Source organism: Clarias gariepinus, chromosome 12 (assembly GCF_024256425.1).
Source record: "Clarias gariepinus isolate MV-2021 ecotype Netherlands chromosome 12, CGAR_prim_01v2, whole genome shotgun sequence".
NCBI classification, from domain to species: domain Eukaryota; kingdom Metazoa; phylum Chordata; class Actinopteri; order Siluriformes; family Clariidae; genus Clarias; species Clarias gariepinus.
In genome coordinates, this window is record NC_071111.1 from 26,449,429 (window position 1) to 26,474,500 (window position 25,072).

The 25,072-nt window shown below is 35.2% G+C and overlaps 2 protein-coding genes across 2 annotated transcripts in view; both read left to right on the plus strand.

The window, feature by feature from the left end:
* Positions 1 to 20,792, plus strand: part of LOC128533821 (NLR family CARD domain-containing protein 3-like) — a gene marked incomplete at its 3' end in the record, with an annotated part of 51,183 nt that extends 30,391 nt beyond the window's left edge. Inside the window, exon 3 of the mRNA XM_053508080.1 lies at positions 20,714 to 20,792. Coding sequence (XP_053364055.1) covers positions 20,714 to 20,792 — 79 coding nt within the window. The remainder of the gene's footprint in view (positions 1 to 20,713) is intronic.
* LOC128533813 (NACHT, LRR and PYD domains-containing protein 12-like) overlaps positions 1 to 25,072 on the plus strand; it is a 470,287-nt gene that overhangs the window by 19,231 nt on the left and 425,984 nt on the right. The gene's annotated exons all lie outside the window — the stretch shown is intronic.

The window sequence follows — 25,072 nt, forward strand, 5'->3', positions numbered from 1 at the left end:
ACCTGTTTAAACCAGTGTGAGGAGTGATATAGTATAATCAAAAGAGGAAAATACATCTCAGTATTTACAGTGACATTAACATATTTGCATTGAGTTTAATCATATGGCACTTTTAATTTTTATACAACACTCAAAAGCTAATGAACATGATTAAGAGAAGATTGCACGGCCCCCGCGCTTGTGTGTGTGTGTGTGTGTGTGTGTGAGAGAGAGAGAGAGAGAGAGAGAGAGAGAGATAGAAAGATAAAGAAAGATTTACAATCATACATGCAGCACAATCCGACTTTATATTCGAAATCTTTATTTTTCTTTTAATTTTCTTCTTATGAAAAATTATTCTCCTTTGACTGTGCTTTCTCCAATTATTATTATTATTATTATTATTATTATTATTATTATTATAACCTTTGCTTTGTGTTTTCCTTCTTCATTAGTTTTCATCCCTAACATTGCTTTATGTTTGACCACAGTTAAATGCATGTATATATTTTTAATTTATTTATTTCTGTAGGACGCATATGTAAGACGACTTTCACACTCTCTTACACACACACACCAGTTTACCGATAGACTCTCACTTACTAAGCACACACACACACGCAGACACAGACACGTACACACTAGCTTGCAAACAGAACCAGAGAGAGCGGAGGAGGAGGAAGGGGCTGCTGTGTAGGATGACTTTCTCACACACACACACACACACACACACACACACACACACACACACACAAGTTTACCGAATAGAGACTCTCACTTACACAAGCGTGCACACACAAGATAAAGATTACTTTACACACACACACACACACACACACAAACACATGTGATCACAGTGTTATAGTAAATAGTACACACATGCACAGATGTTGACTAAACAAGTGACTAAACAACCATTGGCTTAGTTGTGATCACGTGACACTCAGCGTCAAAACAGGAAGCCACATGATACTTGATGATATTTGGTACTATTATATCAAGACTCACTCATTTATTAAGTCCAAATTTCTTAAAATTTTTTGCTTATCTTGTGGAATGCTTGCAAACTGGATTACCCGCAATCCAAGGTTCCACTATACTTCCATCTCCATTTAATACGAGGATACTGAATGCCAGAACAGGTAAGGAGGTGATTAAAAAAAAGATAACGACTCTATAAATGGGCATAAAATCAATTATGACTCGATAACGACACTTATGAGTTGATACCGAGGTGTTAATGTCAGGAGGGGGAAGCCGAAATTTTTGAACATGCACAAATTTTCCTCCTGACCGGAACGATGCTGACGACCAGATCAGAGTTTATACAGAGGCCAAAAAAAGGCTGTAAGCAGCAGTTACTGTCCTGTACCAAGCTCTCCAGTGGTCACAAGAAATTCAGGAACACATTCAGCTCAGTGAAATGGGGGTCTCAGGTTTCATTATCAGTTATTTAAGGCTTGGTATAGGGCTATCTACTGAAATTTTGTCATTTCGGCTTAGTGAAACATTATTATTAGTTGTGTCCGCTGCACATTTATGCTCTTAACAGCCGGGCTCGAACCCCCAGGAGATCAATAGCAATATTTAAACATTTAATTATTTGTCCAGGTCATTAACGTGTCAGTCATAGGGAGACCCGGAGACAGACAGACGAGAGGAAATGCATTTGAATTATCCATGTAGACAAAAGAGTTCTAGCGGACAAGAGCTGTTTGGATTTATATTCATCTGAAGTGATAATGAACTTCCTCTCTCTGTGAATAGACTGTTCATCTATATAGACTGAGCCCTGAACTCCAAACCTCCTTAAGACTTCAGCAGGCCATGTCCAGTCCTTATGGTCTCTTATCAATAGAGTCAATTCAAAACCAGTCTCCCAGACCTCGAAGCCATACATCTCTCTCCACACTTGACTAGGAAAGAGTAAAAGACTTCAAGTCTGACTAATCTACCTGTGCTTCAGATATAGCTAGTCAATGTGCCAAGCTTAATTAAATACAATCCATCATTCATTTACAATTTCTCTGTGTTTTTATAATAGTGATTAACAGGTAAGTCATAAAGAGAGACATATCAGGAAACCTCACACATTACGTACACAAGCTCTTTACATATACAATATGATTGAGAGCAATTCCTCATTAAAACCAGGGATCTGGCAAGCACTCCAAAGACACTGTGTTAATTTACAACTGCTTCTGAAATGAGGACAAAATAATGTGTAGTATATTACATACAGAATATTTAATCAGATTCACTTTCACACTTTTTTGGATGATTCTTGCTGGAATCTCTTTGTCTTTATGTCCGTTTTTCTGTAGAATTTTTATTTATTGTGAATTTCACTTATAAACCTGTAAAACCTGATGGATCCAATTTGTTGACATTTTTTACTCTCCATTAGATTTATATTTTAAGAATATTTATTTAACAATAAATTATCAGCAAGTAATCTGGTTTATACAAGATATGAATATTATTCATTCCTTTATCTTCTATACTCCTTATCCTGTGCAGAGGGTCACGGGGGGGCTTGGAGCCTATCCCAGGAGACTTGGGGCACAATGCAGTGTACAACCTGGACATGGACTGGTGCCAATCCATCACAGGCCAACACGAATATTAATTCTTTGTAAATTTAAGATTTATTTATGTTGATTTCCCAAAGTTATGGAATAGTCTTCCAAATAGTGTTCGAGACTCAGACACACATTTAATCAAGCATTTTTATAAATAGATTTGCCATAGGTAAAGGAGCAGATCTGGGGGACTCATGGACGTAGAGTATTATGGTAAACTGGTTTGGATGTTGTCTTCCTCACTCTCATTGATCACTCAGGTTTGCTGACGGTGAGGTGATTGTTTGCTTTACATCCCAGGAAGCCCTCATGTTTGTGTTTCCTTCTGGCTCTCCCTTTTAGTTATGTTGTCATAGTTAGTCCTGCCGGAGTCTCTGCTTGCACTCTACAGTTAATATACATTCACATTATACATTGTGTGACTGTGACCAGACCTAACTGTTATCTCTCTTTTTCTCCTCTCTCTCCCGCTCTTTCTCTTCCCTCTCTCCCCCTCTCTCTTTCCTTCTCTCTGTCGAGCTACACATGTCGTTCCTGAGCTGCCAGTGATCCAGACTCCCTCTGCCCTCCGGACCTATCTGACCCATCCTGGTGCCCCGCTTCTGGTTGAAGATCTCGTCACATGGATGCCCCGTGTGTCTCTCTGGGATGCGTCTGGTGTCTGGAAATGATTCTCTCTACCTAGAAGACGGTTCTGGCCTTGACTGGTGTTGGCAACTGTTTCTCTGGGGACTTGACAGTTCGATAGTTCATGACTGGAACTTCTTACAAGTCTACCTGGGTCTTCAATAACTACCTGGACTCCATATTAACATCAATTAACATCAACTGTTATGCTGAACTGCCAACTAACACACAGTATGAATGCAGATCAATTCCTGCTCTCTGTTTCACCCAGATGAGGTTCCCTGTTAAGTCCGGTTCCTCTCAAGGTTTCTTCCTACTACCATCTCAGGGAGTTTTTCCTTGCCACTGTCGCCCTCGGCTTGCTCACCAGGGACAAACTGACCATTTTGATTCATACACATTTAAATTTCATACAAACTTAAATAATTTTTTTTTGATTGTGTAAAGCTGCTTTGGGACAATGACAATTGTTAAACGCGCTATACAAATAAAATTGAATTGAATTGAATTTATATTTCACGTCATATCTTTTGGTTCAAGAGTTTTGTTTTTTACCATGCTTGGATTTTTACTGTTTCGATCGTGCAGCAATTTACTGTAAATATACACACATCTGCTGAAAGAAACAAAATATAAGTATGTACGTATGATAATTTTTAACACATAAAATTATCACACACATTATAATATAATTTTACAAACACATCAGCTTTAATGTAAGTCTTAAATAAAAATAAAAATCTGGTGATGAAGAGTTTGTCATTGTGTCTCTCTACAGGTTGTGTGAGTGTGGTGTCTCAGATGAAGGCTGTGCTGCTCTGACTTCAGCTCTGAGATCAAACCCCTCACACATAAGAGACCTGGATCTGTCTGAGAATAATGTAGGAGACTCAGGAGTGAAGTGTCTCTGTGCTGTACTGGAGAATCCTGACTGTAAACTGGAGACACTGAGGTAAGATCATCTCTCTGAGAGTCACATGACCTGCTCCTCAGTAAGACACATTCTCTAATAGTGAGACTGAAGCAGAAGTTTTAGGTTGATCATCAATGTCCTGAGGAAGAAGATTGTTTCTTTTTACTGCACACTGATGATTTGTCACAGAGTCTTTGGGTCAGATGTACGTATGTGAGAAGCTGCAGAGCAAAACATGACTTGATGTGACTGCAGTGTGTCTGAAATGACTGTGAAATTTACTAAAACACTGTAACTAATCACACAAACTGCACCTGGGACACAAACTAAATGCACTGTGTGTGAGCTGTAGGGTTTAAAAGCAGCAGGGAAATGCAAATGAGAAACATTTTATTGGTCTTAAAGCTGAAATAATGTTTATTTTGTCAGTGAACATTCGTCTCCATCTAACTGCTATAAACAGGGTTGCCAGATCTGTATCATAGCAGCAGTATTAAAACCATGCAGTCTTTCTTAATACAGTGGAACCTCGGATTACGAGCTTAATTCGTTCCGGAAGCAGGCTCGTATTCCAAAACACTCGTAAACCAAATTTAATTTACCCATAGGAAATAATGGAAACCTAAATTATTCGTTCTACAGCCCAAAAAAATGAATACATAAATATAATTAACACAAAATATAAAGTAAAAATAAAACAAATTAACCTGTACTTTACCTTATTTTTTTTTTTTATAAATCCGGACAGATAAGGGTTTTCGTTTGTGCACGCAGGGTGTATGTGTGTAAAATGTGCACGCACACACACACACACACCTCTCAAGTTGCCAAATAAACACACAAACTTCTCTTTGTCGCGATTGTTTTCAAAGGTAAGGAGCTGTTTAATTTGTTTTTTGTTGTTGTTGTTGTTGTTTTACTTACAGCAGTGATCCTGTTAGTATGCGCTCACGTAAGTGTGACTAGGAATGTTCCTTGCTAATTTTTAAACGGTTTTAAAAACGGTCTATCCGTTAATGTGTGTGTGCGCGCGCACGTACATCACACACACAGCGTGTGTGCGTGTGTGTGTGTATTCACCCAGCAGGAGAGGCGATTACCTACAATTCTGCTGCAAGAGAGAGAAAAACCGTTGGCTCACTTCTGATGATGAAACGCTCGTTGTTAAAACAAGAAGCGCATGCGTGAAACATGATACTCAGTGCTCGTAAACTAAGACAATGCTCGTCTCGTTTAATAAATTATTAAAAATTTTTGCTCGTCTTGCGAAACACTCGTAAACCGCGTTACTCGTAATCCGAGGTTCCACTGTACTTATTTCACTGAGCTCTTAAATAGTCTTGTATTATTTCATATTTTGTCAGAAATAAAGATTATCTATAAATAAACTCACTGACTCAAATACACTCATACAGTAACACAGAGCTGAGAACAGGATTAATAGGTGTGTGTATGAGAGGAGAGCACAGTGCATGATCACTATTGCATGTTTAATATAGAGAATGTGGAGTTACTTCACTCTGGTTTTATACCGCATTACTTTTTGGAAGTCACTGCCATCTTCAGGGTTGGTGGACGTTAGTTTTTAAAGTAACTAATTACAACCAAAAATTACTGTCATTAAAAAGTAATCAGTTACAGTACATCATTACCTTCTGATAAAACTAAGTAGCAGGAGTACTATTCCATTGCAGAAAATGAAAACTTCTTTGTATTTCCTCATGCATGTTGTTTTAATCAAGACCTTTATAATTATTCTACCATTATCACTTAGCGAGGTTAACTACTAATACGCCTATCTCACCTATGCGATTTCATGCGGTGGCCGTAAGTACGGTTCATCATGATTCACAGCGAGTTTTGGCTCTGTGATTACATTTCCATCTTTCCGCACGTCGGTCCTTGCAGACCTTGCAGAAGTTCGCGGGACATCGGGCGGTTACTCGCAGCGGGTCACAGCGCTTAAGAAACCGCGAGTCAAACCGCATAGTTGAGATAGGGGTATAACAGAGGGTGTGTGGTGGGAGGGGGGTATCGTGGGCGGGGCATGTAGGATGATTTTCTCACGCACACAAACACACACACACACACACACACTAATGGAATCAGTGCTCTCTGGCTCACGGAAAACATAAATTGTCTGAATAACGGATTACATCTTTGGTTTTAATGCTGATCGGTTGCCATGGTGATTTCTGACATAGATTGGTTTAAAGGGATACAGAGTTGAGAGTGTCTTGTTATTTTTCTTAAATTTGTGACACGGTGTGTCTTGAAGAAGAGTAAACCTAAAGAAAAGGGACCCTACTGGGAGACGTTAAATGCCGGTGCCAAGCAGAGATATTTTGAGGAACTTGTAGAGATCAAAAACATTGATCCGTATGACCTGGTAGCTGAAGAGTGGATGAAAGACCCAGACACACAACCCCTTCTCACACACCCTGACATTTTAATTACCTGGTTGTGTGTCCTGTCTGAGAAGCATATCCTTCGTCTCTCTTCAGCATCATCATCACACTTTTCTTTAATCTGCAACTTCTCCTAAACCATTCATGTGTATTTGACCAACCCTTTACAGATCCTTCATTAGGAAACATAGATGTGCCCTAGCTAGTTCATTTTAAGACGTAGCATGTTCAGTGGGCAGGTGACACGTCTTCCTTGAAAGACTCCAAAATGTTTTTTTGAAAAAAAATTTTACACGTTACAAGAAAAACTACAAGTCACTGGAAGTTCATGAGCTATTCTGCAGTGTCTGGGTGCAAGATCTACTGATCCACAACCCACTGAAATGTGAGAGCATAGTCGTACTTGCTAAGGTGACACTCTGCTTTTGAACCAGTCTATTAGCTATCAAACTAAACAGAAATATGTGGAATATGTAGTAAAAGGAATTTTTAGATTGTTTTAAGAGTCATAGCCCAGGGAGTGTGTTGGGTGATAAGAACTTCATCAGAGCAGAGGTTTCAGGTGCCAGGTTGTTGAAGGAGAGACTGCATTACTGACAGGTTGGCCTGATATGTTGCTTATAATCATTATGCTTTTTCGACCTCAGAAAAAAAGACCTTACAGTGGAACCTCGGATTACGAGCATAATCCATTCCGGAAGCAGGCTCGTATTCCAAAACACTCGTAAATCAAATTTTACACACAGCCCAAAAAAACATAAAAATAATTAACACAAAAATTTATTTAAAAATCTTTGCTCATCCTGCAGAACACTCGCAAACCGCGTTACTCGCAATCCGAGGTTTCACTCTATTTGTAATTTTTTCTTCTTGAATGATCATGTGACCTGCTATGGCAGTGTTTCTGATGCAGTAGTTTTGTAATGGCCTAGCGACGCTGTTTACCAAAATCTAGCTACTCAACAATTCTAACACACATAGAAAAACCTAAAGAAAAGAAACCTTACTGGGAGAAGTTACATGCCATTGCCAAGCTGTGATATTTTGAGAAACTTGTAGAGTTCCACCAACAATGCCACTGTACTTGACACATACACAGCCATAGATTGTATGATATGCAGTGTAATGTTTTAAGGATGCGCAACATTTGTAAGGTAAGCCTCCATATTTTTGTTTAATGCGAGTTAAAAGAAGATGATCTTTTGCTTTTGTGTCTGTTACACCGTGATACGATACATGCTGACCCTGAACTGGGGAAGAAAGACACAGATGCGCACACACGCACGATCACACAGACACACACAAAAAAAATATATCCTAACAACCTTTCGTCAAACAGAATCTTGACAGTTTTATTGCCCCTTTAGTTGACCTTTGGATGACCCTCAGGAATTTGTTAGGGGGGTGGGGGGATGGTATGCATTAGACATCATTTTATTTCATTTATTTCCTTCACTTATTTGATTCATTTCATTTATGTACGTATTTACTCATTTATTTAGACATTGTTTCATTCGTTTATTTCATTTATTTAACTTATTTATTTCATATATGTTTTTTTCATTTACTTTTTGTAAGAATTTGTTCAGTGTGTTTTGTTTTATTTTGAAAAAAATATGCTTAGTTTGTGAACTCATTTCAAGATGTTTGTGCTTAACTATTAAGACGGGGATGTATTTATTACCAACGGGAGAACAGGGAAACGTTTATTTAGTGTGATAAGAAAAAACGTGCATCACTTTGAATAACTGAGGACTATCGAACTTGTTAATTTTTCAATTTACTTAGAGAGAAGAAGAAGCGTTACCAGAGAGTGAGAGCCCCGAGTCGTTGGCGGAGGGGTTTAAAAAAGAAGAAAAAAAATGATCTCGATGATACGACTAAGACGTTGTTGCGAACATGCGAGCGAGTCTGAGAAAAGAATAATAATGAGGCAAAAGCAAGGTCTGCGGGTGAATGGTTTTACCATGTGAGCTTGTCCGATGTTAAACGCGCGCAGCGCATGAGCGAAGTCTCGTCTGGTGCGGAATGCGCGCGGAGTTTGTTGAAAGGGGAATCCTCTCAGACGCTGTGATTGGCCGGATCTGCGCGTGACGAAACCCCGCCTCCACCTCTTCTGCTAAGTCGCAAAAGGTGTTTATTTTTCAGAGCGTTTATCTAAATCTGATGTTTTATCCACATTTTTAGGTAGGACTGTGCCTATTATGTCTTTTAAAAAGTTCTCTAACACTAGAGCTGAGGTGACCGTGTCTGTAGTGATTAGTAATAATGGAAGAAACAAAAGTTGATCCTTGAATTATCAGTGCACTTTGTGCCATGATTATTTTGTCAGTAATGGAATGATCCAACAGATTGGTTAAAAGTCTAGCTGGTTTTACATATGCTTATATATATATATATATATATATATATATATATATATATATATATATATATATACGAGGACCACGTGTTAAAGACCTGGTACTATGGTTTTCTTGAAAATAATAATTTTGTTTTCTGTTTGTCATTGTAAGCAGGCATTGTAATGGCATACCATCCAATGACACACCATTTCTTATCAGATCAAGATGTAATAAAAGTTTAACCAGATATTCTTTTCATGGGGAGATGAGGCTAATGTTTAATAGCATTGTTTAGAAAATGTTCACGCCAAATGTGTGTGTGTGTGTGCATATGTGTTTGTCCATGCATGTGTAGCAGATATGGTACTTACATTTAATTTCACTCAAAATCTCTCTTTTTTTATTATTAATTCTTTCATATTTTTGATAATTTACACTCTGGAAATGATTATTTTATTGCTAATTTATTTTAATGTTATTGCGCGGTAAGCGTGGCTAAAAGAGGTGAGTTCTGATGGAGCTCTAGGTAAAAAAAAAAAAAAAAAAGCTTAATTAAAGTTGGTTTATTGCGAGTAAGATGTATTTTTGTGATAAAAATGTAATTTAATTGTATTGAAGCATGAATAGAGACTGTTTAATGTATGTTTTCTTTGGAAGTGACACTATGTTTGAACTCCTTGGCTAACATTTTCTATTTTAAATCACAGGTCATTTATAAAAAAAACATAATTTAAAAAAATATATATTATTCTTTTTTTTAATTCATTCAGAATTTAAAAAAAGAGTGGCTTGTGGAATATTTGTTGTCAGGTCTCCTTCAATTCACAACACAGTGCAGAGTTTGGGACAAGTGGGTCACACATGGGGTTGTATTAATATCTAGGTAGGGAAACATTCACACGGGTAGGAATACCTTGCAGTTTTAATTTGATGTTTTACTAGACCCTAACATTTAACTTGAGTTATCTCTCAAAATAACCGGTAATGTGAGTCACACAAAGTATTTTCTTCAAAATCTTAACAAAAACTGATCTGAAGTAAACAGATCAGTAAATGTTCTTGGGTTGTTCTTGAGGGTTTAGTCTTTTTCTTTTTTTTTCTGTCACTAAACCTTCATGCTTGAAAGTTCGGTTAGCTGTTATTGCTAGGTGTAAATATAATGTCATTTTAGAAACTTTTTTTAGAAAACTCTTACAAAAACATCTGAGGTAAAAGTTGTTCTTCTTTTCCTTCTAGGTTTTGTCTTCCATTACAATATTTCTTCATCCAAGTTAAAAGTAATTAGACTGGATTTTTTTTTGTAAAAAATCTAACAACATACTGTATCTGAGTTAGAAGTTGATACTGTTGAATGATTAGACTTGTTTCCTCTGTCATTAAACTTACACATATTAAATTTCTTTTAGGTTCTGTTAGTAAATGTTGTGAGCAATATTTTTATTTTAAAAACTCATTTATTTTAAAAACAACATTTCTTCACCTAAGTTAAAAGTAATTAGACTGGAATTTTAGTTACACATATTTATTATTTTTTGTAAAGAATCTAACAACATACTGTTAGAAGTTGATACTGTTGAATGATTACACTTGTTTCCTCTGTCATTAAACTTACACGTTTTTTTTTTAGTAATTGTTGTAAGTAATAATTTTATTTTAAAAACTTAAAAATAGATGTTCTTGATTGTTTAGAGTTGATTTCTTAGTCACTAAACCTTCACGCTTGAAAGATCTGTTATGCATCAAGGCTATGTGTAAGTATAATGTTTTAGAAAACTCTAACACATCTTAGGCAACAGTTTTTGTTCTTGGTAGTTTTGTCTTTGATTACAATATTTCTTCAGCTATCAAAGTTGAAAGTTAATGAACCGGAATTTTAGCTACACAAATTATTTTTTCATAAAAAAAAAAATCAAACAACGTATCTGAGAAAAAAAAAAAAGCTAATGTCCTTTATGGTTTTGTCTTGTTTTCTTGTATGTGTGTGTCTGCGTACGTGTATGTGTTTGGTGGGATGTAACAAGAGGGTGAATTAAAAAAAAAATGCATGATGAGTTGTTAAACATCTGTTACAAACCTTTCTTAAAATCTAAGTTAAAGTCAACGTTTTTTTTTTATGGTTTTGCCCTGTGTCTCAATGCCTTCACTTTTGAAAGTTCGAGTAACAAAATGTAAATATTAAGTCTTTATATGCATTGCAATTCTGACTACACAGTCTTTTTCGTAAACATTTAGCAACATACTTTATTTGAGGAAATTGTTGTTGTTTTTTTTCATGTTTCCTCTGTCTCTGATGCCTGAAAGTTCTGTCAGGGTCATAGGGGTGATGGTTTTAGGAGCATTTACGACGCGTGGGTGTCCTTGTGCCTGATGTAGTAAAAGTTTGGCCAGTCAGTTCAGAGGAGATGCTAAACTTCTGTTAGAAACTTTTCTCAAAAATCTAAGGTAAAAGTCAGCATTCTTTAGGGTTTTGTCTTGTTTTCCCTGCATCACTATGCCTTCACTTGTGAAAGTTATGGTAGCTAAATGTGAATATTAAAGTTTATATGCATTGCAATTTTGACTACACAGTCTTTTTCTTTTTCATAAACCTTTACCCAGCATACTTTATCTGAGGGAATTGTTTGTGTTGTCCATCCCTAAACCTAATTCTATGAAAGATCTGTTAAGCGTCAAGGCTAAGTGCTAGTATAATGTTGTTTTAGAGCCTTTTTCAAAACTCTAAACATCTGAGGCAACAGTTATTGTTCTTGTTGCTTTTGTCTTCCATTACAATATAGCTTCACCTATGAAAGTTAAGAGTTATTACACCGAAATTTTAGCTACACAAATTTTTTTTTTTCATAAAAATCCAACAACGTATTTGTTAGAAGTTGATACTGTTGAATGATTAGACTTGATTCCATTTGTCATTAAACTTACATGTATAAAATTCCTTTTAGTTTCTTTTAGTAATTGTTGTGAGTAATAATTTTATTTCAGAAACTTTAGAAAAAAAACATCTAACAAAATGTAAAAATAGAAGTTCTTGATTGTTTAGACATGGTTCCTCTGTCACTAAACCTTCACGCTTAAAAGATCTGTTAAGGTTTTAGGCTATGTGTAACTATAATATAGTTTTAGAAATTTTCAGAAAACTCTTCTAACACATCATAGACAATAGTTGCTGTTCTTGACGGTTTTGACTTTGATTACAATATTTCTTCACCTATAAAATTTGAAAGTTAATGAACCGGAATTTTAGCTAGACAAATTATTTTTTCATAAAAAAAAAAAATCAAACAACGTATCTGAGAAAAAAAAAAGCTAATGCCCTTTATGGTTTTGTCTTGTTTTCTAGTAGGTGTGTCTCCTACCTGTGTTTGTGGGGATGCAACAAGAGGGTGAATTAAAAAAAAAACACAATGAGTTGTTAAACTTCTGTTACAAACCTAAGTTAAAGTCAACGTTCTTTATGGTTTTGCCCTGTGCCGCTAAGCCTTTACTTTTGAAAGTTCGGGTAACTAAATGTGAATATTAAATCCTTATATGCACTGTAATTTTAAACATTAAACATTTTAAAAGTAAACATTTAGCAACATACTTTATATTTATTACTATTCATGTTTCCTCTGCCAACTGATGGCTGAAAGTTCTGTCAGGGTCATAGGGGTGATGGTTTTAGGAGCATTTACGACGCGTGGGTGTCCTTGTGCCTGATGTAGTAAAAAGCTTGGCCAGTCAGTTCAGAGGAGATGCTAAACTTCTGTTAGAAACTTTTCTCAAAAATCTAAGGTAAAAGTCAGCATTCTTTTGGGTTTTGTCTTGTTTTCCCTGCACCACTACGCCTTCACTTGTGAAAGTTATGGTAGCTAAATGTAAATTAGGTTTATATGCTTCGCAATTTTGACTACAGTTTTTTTTTTTGTTCATAAACTTTTAGCAACATACTGTATCTGAGGGTATTGTTCACGATATCTGTCGCTAAACCTTCATGTCTGAAAGATGTGGAAGAGGAGGAAGAGGAAACCTGAGAAAATTATAAAAAAAAAATAAAACATAATCAAAAACAAAATAAATTTATATAATTACTTTATAACTCTATTATGTTATCTCTATAAATATTATGTTTTTGACCTGCAGGGCCCATTCACTCCATCTGACAGGAAAACAATATTTATAGAGATAACATATATGTAAATGCTCCTAAAACCATCACCCCTATGACCCTGACAGAACTTTTAGCCATCAGTTGGCAGAGGAAACATGAATAGTAATAAATATAAAGTATGTTGCTAAATGTTTACTTTTAAAATGTTTAATGTTTAAAATTACAGTGCATATAAGGATTTAATATTCACATTTAGTTACCCGAACTTTCAAAAGTAAAGGCTTAGCGGCACAGGGCAAAACCATAAAGAACGTTGACTTTAACTTAGGTTTGTAACAGAAGTTTAACAACTCATTGTGTTTTTTTTTTTTATTCACCCTCTTGTTGCATCCCCACAAACACAGGTAGGAGACACACCTACTAGAAAACAAGACAAAACCATAAAGGGCATTAGCTTTTTTTTTTTCTCAGATACGTTGTTTGATTTTTTTTTTTTTATGAAAAAATAATTTGTCTAGCTAAAATTCCGGTTCATTAACTTTCAAATTTTATAGGTGAAGAAATATTGTAATCAAAGTCAAAACCGTCAAGAACAGCAACTATTGTCTATGATGTGTTAGAAGAGTTTTCTGAAAATTTCTAAAACTATATTATAGTTACACATAGCCTTAAACCTTAACAGATCTTTTAAGCGTGAAGGTTTAGTGACAGAGGAACCATGTCTAAACAATCAAGAACTTCTATTTTTACATTTTGTTAGATGTTTTTTTTCTAAAGTTTCTGAAATAAAATGATTACTCACAACAATTACTAAAAGAAACTAAAAGGAATTTCATACATGTAAGTTTAATGACAAATGGAATCAAGTCTAATCATTCAACAGTATCAACTTCTAACAAATACGTTGTTGGATTTTTATGAAAAAAAAAATTTGTGTAGCTAAAATTTCGGTGTAATAACTCTTAACTTTCATAGGTGAAGCTATATTGTAATGGAAGACAAAAGCAACAAGAACAATAACTGTTGCCTCAGATGTTTAGAGTTTTGAAAAAGGCTCTAAAACAACATTATACTAGCACTTAGCCTTGACGCTTAACAGATCTTTCATAGAATTAGGTTTAGGGATGGACAACACAAACAATTCCCTCAGATAAAGTATGCTGGGTAAAGGTTTATGAAAAAGAAAAAGACTGTGTAGTCAAAATTGCAATGCATATAAACTTTAATATTCACATTTAGCTACCATAACTTTCACAAGTGAAGGCATAGTGATGCAGGGAAAACAAGACAAAACCCTAAAGAATGCTGACTTTTACCTTAGATTTTTGAGAAAAGTTTCTAACAGAAGTTTAGCATCTCCTCTGAACTGACTGGCCAAACTTTTTACTACATCAGGCACAAGGACACCCACGCGTCGTAAATGCTCCTAAAACCATCACCCCTATGACCCTGACAGAACTTTCAGGCATCAGAGACAGAGGAAACATGAAAAAAAACAACAACAATTTCCTCAAATAAAGTATGTTGCTAAATGTTTACGAAAAAGACTGTGTAGTCAGAATTGCAATGCATATAAAGACTTAATATTTACACTTTGTTACTCGAACTTTCAAAAGTGAAGGCATTGAGACACAGGGCAAAACCATAAAAAAAAAACGTTGACTTTAACTTAGATTTTAAGAAAGGTTTGTAACAGATGTTTAACAACTCATCATGCATTTTTTTTTTAATTCACCCTCTTGTTACATCCCACCAAACACATACACGTACGCAGACACACACATACAAGAAAACAAGACAAAACCATAAAGGACATTAGATTTTTTTTTTTCTCAGATACGTTGTTTGATTTTTTTTTTAATGAAAAAATAATTTGTGTAGCTAAAATTCCGGCTCATTAACTTTCAACTTTGATAGCTAAAGAAATATTGTAATCAAAGACAAAACTACCAAGAACAAAAACTGTTGCCTAAGATGTGTTAGAGTTTTCTAAAACATTATACTTACACATAGCCTTGATGCATAACAGATCTTTCAAGCGTGAAGGTTTAGTGACTAAGAAATCAACTCTAAACAATCAAGAACATCTATTTTTAAGTTTTTAAAATAAAATGATTACTTACAACAATTACTAAAAAAAAAACGTGTAAGTTTAATGACAGAGGAAACAAGTGTAATCATTCAACAGTATCAACTTCTAACAGTATGTTGTTAGATTCTTTACAAAAAATAATAAATTTGTGTAACTAAAATTCCAGTCTAATTACTTTTAACTTAGGTGAAGAAATGTTGTTTTTAAAATAAATGAGTTTTTAAAATAAAAATATTGCTCACAACATTTACTAACAGAACCTAAAAGAAATTTAATATGTGTAAGTTTAATGACAGAGGAAACAAGTCTAATCATTCAACAGTATCAACTTCTAACTCAGATACAGTATGTTGTTAGATTTTTTACAAAAAAAAATCCAGTCTAATTACTTTTAACTTGGATGAAGAAATATTGTAATGGAAGACAAAACCTAGAAGGAAAAGAAGAACAACTTTTACCTCAGATGTTTTTGTAAGAGTTTTCTAAAAAAAGTTTCTAAAATGACATTATATTTACACCTAGCAATAACAGCTAACCGAACTTTCAAGCATGAAGGTTTAGTGACAGAAAAAAAAAGAAAAAGACTAAACCCTCAAGAACAACCCAAGAACATTTACTGATCTGTTTACTTCAGATCAGTTTTTGTTAAGATTTTGAAGAAAATACTTTGTGTGACTCACATTACCGGTTATTTTGAGAGATAACTCAAGTTAAATGTTAGGGTCTAGTAAAACATCAAATTAAAACTGCAAGGTATTCCTACCCGTGTGAATGTTTCCCTACCTAGATATTAATACAACCCCATGTGTGACCCACTTGTCCCAAACTCTGCACTGTGTTGTGAATTGAAGGAGACCTGACAACAAATATTCCACAAGCCACTCTTTTTTTAAATTCTGAATGAATTAAAAAAAAGAATAATATATATTTTTTTAAATTATGTTTTTTTTATAAATGACCTGTGATTTAAAATAGAAAATGTTAGCCAAGGAGTTCAAACATAGTGTCACTTCCAAAGAAAACATACATTAAACAGTCTCTATTCGTGCTTCAATACAATTAAATTACATTTTTATCACAAAAATACATCTTACTCGCAATAAACCAACTTTAATTAAGCTTTTTTTTTTTTTTTTTACCTAGAGCTCCATCAGAACTCACCTCTTTTAGCCACGCTTACCGCGCAATAACATTAAAATAAATTAGCAATAAAATAATCATTTCCAGAGTGTAAATTATCAAAAATATGAAAGAATTAATAATAAAAAAAGAGAGATTTTGAGTGAAATTAAATGTAAGTACCATATCTGCTACACATGCATGGACAAACACATATGCACACACACACACACATTTGGCGTGAACATTTTCTAAACAATGCTATTAAACATTAGCCTCATCTCCCCATGAAAAGAATATCTGGTTAAACTTTTATTACATCTTGATCTGATAAGAAATGGTGTGTCATTGGATGGTATGCCATTACAATGCCTGCTTACAATGACAAACAGAAAACAAAATTATTATTTTCAAGAAAACCATAGTACCAGGTCTTTAACACGTGGTCCTCGTATATATATATATATATATATATATATATATATATATATATATATAAGCATATGTAAAACCAGCTAGACTTTTAACCAATCTGTTGGATCATTCCATTCCTGACAAAATGATCATGGCACAAAGTGCACTGATAATTCAAGGATCAACTTTTGTTTCTTCCATTATTACTAATCACTACAGACACGGTCACCTCAGCTCTAGTGTTAGAGAACTTTTTAAAAGACATAATAGGCACAGTCCTACCTAAAAATGTGGATAAAACATCAGATTTAGATAAACGCTCTGAAAAATAAACACCTTTTGCGACTTAGCAGAAGAGGTGGAGGCGGGGTTTCGTCACGCGCAGATCCGGCCAATCACAGCGTCCGAGAGGATTCCCCTTTCAACAAACTCCGCGCGCATTCCGCACCAGACGAGACTTCGCTCATGCGCTGCGCGCGTTTAACATCGGACAAGCTCACACGGTAAAACCATTCACCCGCAGACCTTGCTTTTGCCTCATTATTATTCTTTTCTCAGACTCGCTCGCATGTTCGCAACAACGTTTTAGTCGTATCATCGAGATCATTTTTTTTCTTCTTTTTTAAACCCCTCCGCCAACGACTCGGGGCTCTCACTCTCTGGTAACGCTTCTTTTTCTCTTTAAGTAAATTGAAAAATTAACAAGTTTGATAGTCCTCAGTTATTCAAAGTGATGCACGTTTTTTCTTATCACACTAAATAAACGTTTCCCTGTTCTCCCGTTGGTAATAAATACATCTCCCCGTCTTAATAGTTACGCACAAACATCTTGAAATGAGTTCACAAACTAAGCATATTTTTTTCAAAATAAAACAAAACACACTGAACAAATTCTTACAAAAAGTAAATGAAAAAAAACATATATGAAATAAATAAGTTAAATAAATGAAATAAACGAATGAAACAATGTCTAAATAAATGAGTAAATACGTACATAAATGAAATGAATCAAATAAGTGAAGGAAATAAATGAAATAAAATGATGTCTAATGCATACCATCCCCCCACCCCCCTAACAAATTCCTGAGGGTCATCCAAAGGTCAACTAAAGGGGCAATAAAACTGTCAAGATTCTGTTTGACGAAAGGTTGTTAGGATATATTTTTTCACACACACACATAAAATGTGACTGAAGACTATTATCCAGCTCATCATATGTGATGGTTTGTCCTTTATTTTTTGTTTAGACTTACATCTATTGGTCTAAATGTCTCCATGGTGGGTGCTGTTTAGTGGCACTGTGGGACTGACATCAAGCTTCTGTAGTCCTAGGCGTTTTGCTTTGGTGTCCCCTGTCCGACAGATTGGATTTGGTGTGTCCCAGCACTCTTTGAGGATGGCCTTCATTGGGCACTTTTTGTTACGCTTCTGCAGATTTACCCAGTATGCCAACATTAGCTTTATTCTTCTGATTCTTAATGGCATTTCCCCAACGTCTACATTTATAGCTGCTACTGGAGATGTTTTCTGGTACACCTTCTGGTCTTGATCTCCATTTTCTTACTTTCAATTTACACTAGGTCCTCTTTTCTAGTCCCATCACCCTTAATAAACGCATCAAATACTTTCTTCCTTGTTCTCTTTCTCCATTTTCTAAATTAATTTTTACAGTGTACTTAACCTTTCCAAATTCCCTCAGCTCTACCCGTGAAGGGTGGAGTGAAGCTCTCTTTAACGTTCTATGTTTTCATTTTGTTTTGAGGAAAAAGTTACCATTTGGTTACAGATAAAAAAATTAAACCTAATTTTCCAAAATCACTCACACTCGCCAAAACCATTTTATTAAAAAAAAAAATAATTTAAAATGTGAAATGAGACAGGAACAAATTAATTTAAACCACAGTGGAGTTTTGAAAAAAACAAAAACAGAATTAATTAATTGTAAGACATAAACAAAGCTTGTTTGTTTATGCAAGTAAAAAAATATACGCTAAGTATATGTAATCCTAGCATGCCACACTATACTTAAGTATGAGCCAGAGTAATGACTAGTATACTTGAAGTTATATTGCTATAATATACTGTATATGTTTATACTTAAAGCTGTTTTGGGAGGCAAATTTTGTACTAAGTATATTTATGATGTAATTAAATTATGCCAAAACTTTATTTACGTGTACTTTTACATGCTAAAGACACAGACCATACATAGTTCTCAAAATAATGTGTAGGATTGTACGTTAAAATGAAGAGAAGAAAATAGTCACTGTAGCAAATACAATGTGTTGTATAAGCTTTAAAATAATTGAACACAGACAAGGCTGGTCCTGTGTACACGCCCATCTTTGGCAGGTGGTAATGAATATTAATGAGTATGCAAATGTGACAAGGTGTCAAAACAAACAAGATGTTGGAAAATCAAAAAATGAGGATTTTTTTGGCAGATTCTTTTAAACGCTTACACCTTTGTTGCGAGTTGCCTCTGTGTCCACCATGATGGTTGTTTTAAAGAAAATCATTTAGAGGGCTCAGGTCATGTGATCTTGGTGCCATAACATGTTTTTTATACATACAGTTGTGTTCAAAATTATAGCAGTGTGTTGAAAAAAGTAAGTAAAGCTCTTTATCCATATACTGTAATACCTTTTAATTTAAATCACATAAATGCATTGGACACCCTGCACGTTCTATTCTGAATCACAACATGAAGAAAAATGTGCTAAATGGATTATTAGTTAACAGAAAGTGAAGAAAAACAAATATTAGTCTGTTCAAAAAAATAGCAGTCATCATCATTAATCTTTACAAAATGATGAATTTACTGTTTAAATAAAAAGGCTTGAAGTTTAATCATTGCTTGTGAATCTCTGAACTAATATTTAGTTGTATAACCATGGTCACGCAATTCCTTTGCGTTTCTTGATTTTGCCTCAGAAACAGCATTTTTATTGTCAGGCCACAAGTTTTCTATTGGATTAAGGTCTGAGGATTGGGCTGGCCACTCCATAACGTTAATCTTGTTGGTCTGGAAGCAAGATGCTGCTTGCTTACTGGTGTCTGGGGTCATTGTCTTGTTGAAACACCCATTTCAAGGGCATTCCCTCTTCAGCATAAGGCAACATGACCTCTTTAAGTATTCTGATGTACTCAAATTGATCCATGATCTCTGAAATGTAATAATTAGGCCCAACACCATAGTACGAGAAGCATCCCCACATCTGTGCACAGTGTACTGTGGCTTGAATTCAGTGTTTGGGGGTCGTCTGACAAACTGCGGCCTCTAGACCCAAAAAGGACAATCTTGCTTTCATCTGTCCACAAAATATTGCGCCATTTCTCTTTAGCGTCTGCCAAATGCCTAAATGTAAATTCAAACTAGTAGCAGAGAACAGTAGAGCTAAAATTTTCTACACAGAATGTCCCTCCTCCAGTTTTTGATTGGCTGGTTTTGATCCTTCTCTAGTCTTTGTTTGGCTGGAATTGTGGCAGAGTTCTAACGCAAGTGTAGCTTTGTGATGTTGAGCGTACGAGAGAGATAGAGTTGAAACCCACGTAAATAAGCTTGAACGCATACAAAAGTTTCAGCATGCAAAGTTTGAGTGCACGCGAGGTCCCCTGTGTCACTTACTTCAGTACATCAAAAGAACAAAAGACATTAGCATGTTATAGGCAGACATATAAGAAAACTTTACATGTTAACTTCATAAGCTCTGTATAGATATAATTAAAATAATGTATGTAAAAAATTCCAGACTCCAGTCCACAGCCAAAGATATTAATCCAAAAGTAGAGCAGTTCTTCATTAAAACCAGGGATCTGGCAACCACTTCAACAACACTGTGCTAATTTACCCCTGCTTCTTAGAGGAGAACAAAATAATGTGTAAAACTGATGAGTTTTGTTTTTCACCATGTTTCAGACTTTTACTGTTTTGATTATGCAGCAATATACTGTAAATATACACACATCTACTGGGAGAAACAAAATACAAGACTCTCTATGATCATTTAAATTACATTGTTAATTAGAATAAACAGGTGATGTCATTCTGAATAATAACATAATTTAACAAACACATCAGCTTTAAAGTAAGTCTTAAATAAGGATAACCTGCTGATGATGAGTGTGTCATTGTGTCTCTCTACAGGTTGTATAAGTGTGGTGTCTCAGATGAAGACTGTGCTGCTCTGACTTCAGCTCTGAGATCAAACCCCTCACACCTGAGAGACCTGAATCTGACTAATAATAATTTAGGAGACTCAGGAGTGAAGTGTCTCTGTGCTGTACTGGAGAATCCTGACTGTAAACTGGAGACACTGAGGTAAGATCATCTCTCTGAGAGTCACATGACCTGCTCCTCAGTAAGACACATTCTCTAATAGTGAGACTGAAGCAGAAGTTTTAGGTTGATCATCAATGTCCTGAGGAGGAAGATTGTTTCTTTTCACTGCACACTGATGATTTGTCACAGATTCTTTGGGTCAGATGTACGTATGTGAGAAGCTGCAGAGCAAAACATGACTTGATGTGACTGCAGTGTGTCTGAAATGACTGTGAAATTTACTAAAACACTGTAACTAATCACACAAACTACACCTGGGACACAAACTAAATGCACTGTGTGTGAGCTGTAGGGGTTAAAAGCAGCAGGGAAATGCAAATGAGAAACATTTTATTGGTCTGAAATAATGTTTATTTTGTCAGTGAACATTCGTCTCCATCTAACTGCTGTAAACAGGGTTGCCAGATCTGTATCATAGCAGCAGTATTAAAACCATGCAGTCTTTCTTAATACTTATTTTACTGAGCTCTTAAATAGTCTTGTATTATTTCATATTTTGTTAGAAATAAAGATTATCTATAAATAAACTCACTGACTCAAATACACTCATACAGTAACACAGTGCTGAGAACAGGATTAATAGGTGTGTGTATGAGAGCAGATCACAGTGCATGATCACTATTGCATGTTTAATATAGAGAATGTGGAGTTACTTCACTCTGGTTTTATACCACATTACTTTTTGGAAGTCACTGCCATCTTCAGTGTTGGGGGACATTACTTTTTAAAGTAACTAATTACAACCAAAAATTACTGTCATTAAAAAGTAATCAGTTACAGTACATCATTACCTTCTGATAAAACTAACTAGCAGGAGTACTATTCCATTGCAGAAAATGAAAACTTCTTTGTATTTCCTCATGCATGTTGTTTTAGTCAAGACCTTTATAATTATTCTACCATTATCACTTAGCGAGGTTAACTACTAATACGTCTACAGTGGGAGCCACGTCAAACAGCCGCTTGGAGCATGATAGGTCCATGACAGGACCGTGACAGGACCATGATCGATCCGTGCACGGAATGTGATCCCCCGCGATGACGTAGTTAACGATGCCCCGCCCCATAAACGCCCCCATGCGCTTTCTAAAAAGATGGTTGCAATGCTGTATAATTCCGCCAGATGGAGCATTGACTGCTTCTGCAGTGTCCAAGCAGCCGGTTACTATATTTAATATATATATATATAACATAACTTACGTCAACATAGTTTCATCAATAGATGATGTGGTAAAAAAAAGGGATAAAAACGATTCATAAAACAGATGTAAATCCCTCAATACACAATCCATGATGCTTATGCTATTTTTAATTAATGATTTAATTAATTAATTAATTAGTAAAACTACTTATTGCAATATTTTTCACGACATCCTTAATAATACTTAAAGACACGGTAACATCTGTAATTTATCTATACCAGTCGTTGTAGGTATGAAATACAATGCGGGCTATGTACAGTATTTTACATTACGGTGTATTTTATCTATTTCCGTTTAATACACTGGTAGATAATATTTTGCTGCAAAGTACGCTTAAAATTTAACTTCTGCTTGGGTTTGTTTTCGTTATATTTTTTATGTTTTCGCTAATGTTTTTTTTCGCTGATAGTCAAAAATTGGCATAACAAATCGATCAATGGCGCATAATATCTGGAACAAATATCTGTTCATACGGATCAGTATGTCTTTAGTCATTTAACCAGTATAACGTCCCCCATTAAAGATCTGATGGGACATTAATCACTTATCACTACAGTGAATAGATGCGGCAGCAGAGACAGATTAAATCCCCATAAACATTCACACCTGAACACAATACTAACAGAACTAAACAGGTTCAGAGGGTTAACGCCTGTTATCAGGACAGGATTCACCTACAGGATACTACTGTAATTTTTACTGCTTATATATTTTTGCCATAGTTTCATTTGGTTTTACGCGATTTCATGTTTTATTTGTTTGTGTGTACGTGTATGTGTGTGTGTGTGTGTGTGTGTGTGTGTGTGTGAGAGAGAGAGAGAGAGAGAGAGCGCGGGAGAGGGCTTATATTGTGATTTATTCAAGGTTACTAAAGACTGGCTTACTACTACTAATAAAAATATTTCAATGTAACCCATGGGTCTCAATCACAAAATCAGCCAACGCTGTAAACGGACAAGACAAATTATATAGGCTACTCTGAAACGTTAATTTGAACATTAAAATATATATATATATATATATATATATATATATATATATATATATATATATATAATACGGGGCTTCTCAGTCTTTCGTTAATTTTACTACTGACTGGAATACAATGTGGCTTATTAAAGATGCACTGTTTTATTGGACATGGCTGTTTTGTAATGTTATGTAGAACAAACTCTGTCGAATATACTGTAAACGTCTCAAAGTCACGTCTCTAGATCCGTCTGCAGTAATGTTATCGTGGTGTAAATTATTAACATATCGATGTATTTCACTTGCAGACAAAATAGTCTAGTAACGAAAGTAACGAATTCGTCACTACTCTTCTCTTACGCAGCACGGCCAAAAAGATAATAAAAATGACACCAATCATGCCATGATGCTACCCTGTCCATACACAACACTGGCTGGGGAGATGAACTCAAACTTTACAAAACTTACTATTATTTCATGAGATGAAATTAAGCTAGGATGAAGAGAACAGAAGTGAACTCTCCTCTGTGTAATATCTAAGTAGAGTGTAACTGGATCAGCCACAAAATGCCCCCCGTCTAACTCTGATTAGGAAAAGCTCACAGACACCAAACCTGCAGCACTTTGGTGTAATTTTTATTATCTTTTTAGCCGTGCTGCATGAGAGAAGAGTAGTGACAAATTCGTTACTTTTAATAACTTGATGTTTGATTGAATATTATATAATTTCCAAGTTTGATAGTGTCGATTTTAGAGTGCATTATACGATGCGAAAAGGAAGTAAATAAACACGTAGCAATGCAAAGAGGACACAGCTGTGAAATATTTAAGCAATATAAATTTAACAAAGTGTGATCATAATGGTTGTTGTTGCTGCTGTTTATGTAATTGGTTTCACCGTGTTACTGAACGCAACTGTGTTCACAAAACCGAGCGTAGGGAAAGAAAAACACTCGCTAACGCGTTTGAATGAAAAGGGGCGGCGGCTTTTCTTTGAAGATAGCGATTGCGTAATGGGCGACAATCCGTGGAAGGGGGGTATAACACACCTCTGAACGTCCTTTGTCTTGTAAATGATTATATTCGTTCACCTTCCAATCCCCCACAGCGCACACACTGTTGCTATGTCTGTTGGGGCACTTGGTTATACACAGCACCTTAATGTATAAAACACTTACTTCCTGGTTTGTTTTATTTTAAATATTGCTTATTACCTTTTCCCGCAAAATAAACATTAAACATAAACAACATGTTATCATTGTGTAAATTATTAACATATTATTAACATATCAAACAAAAAAAATGATTATGGGTCACAATCACAAACACAAACTAGCACAGATACATATGATCAAGTGTTTAACTGTTGTTTTCATTCGTTTCTATAACCAGTAATAATAATAATTATTATTATTATCATTATTATTAGCCCAACTCTTTGACTATTTAAAACAACGTCGGGTCCCATTTTTTGCACATTGAAGTTGTTGGTTTAAGTAAATGTATTTTTAAATACACAAACAATCCCCCAACAATTAAAACACGCACACATGACTTTTAAAATAAAATTTATTCTTTTAAAACTAGTCAAAAGTAAAAGTAAAAACAAATAATTTGTATAAAACAGGTGAAAACATGTTTAATTTTCGCTTTAAGGTCATTAAAATACCCGGATAACACCAGCTGCTTATCAGTCTCTATCTGGTTCTTTTATATTAAAATATCATTTTTTAAAAATATTAAAGATGGAACTGTTTAATTCTTTGTTTCCCCCCTAAAGTATTAGACGTTTTGCAATTCTATGTTCAGAATATACAGTAGACCTGACCAAACATCATTCTAAAGCTGTTGCACTGTGACGTCATCCCTCCTACAGCTCCCTTTAACAGCTTGTTCAGGCTCCTCCAGTAGCTCCAAAAGGCCAACCGTCATCCGTCTGACCCCCCAATCCTCCACAGCGGAGCTCTGATTAAAGAGAACAGGAGAATTTAGT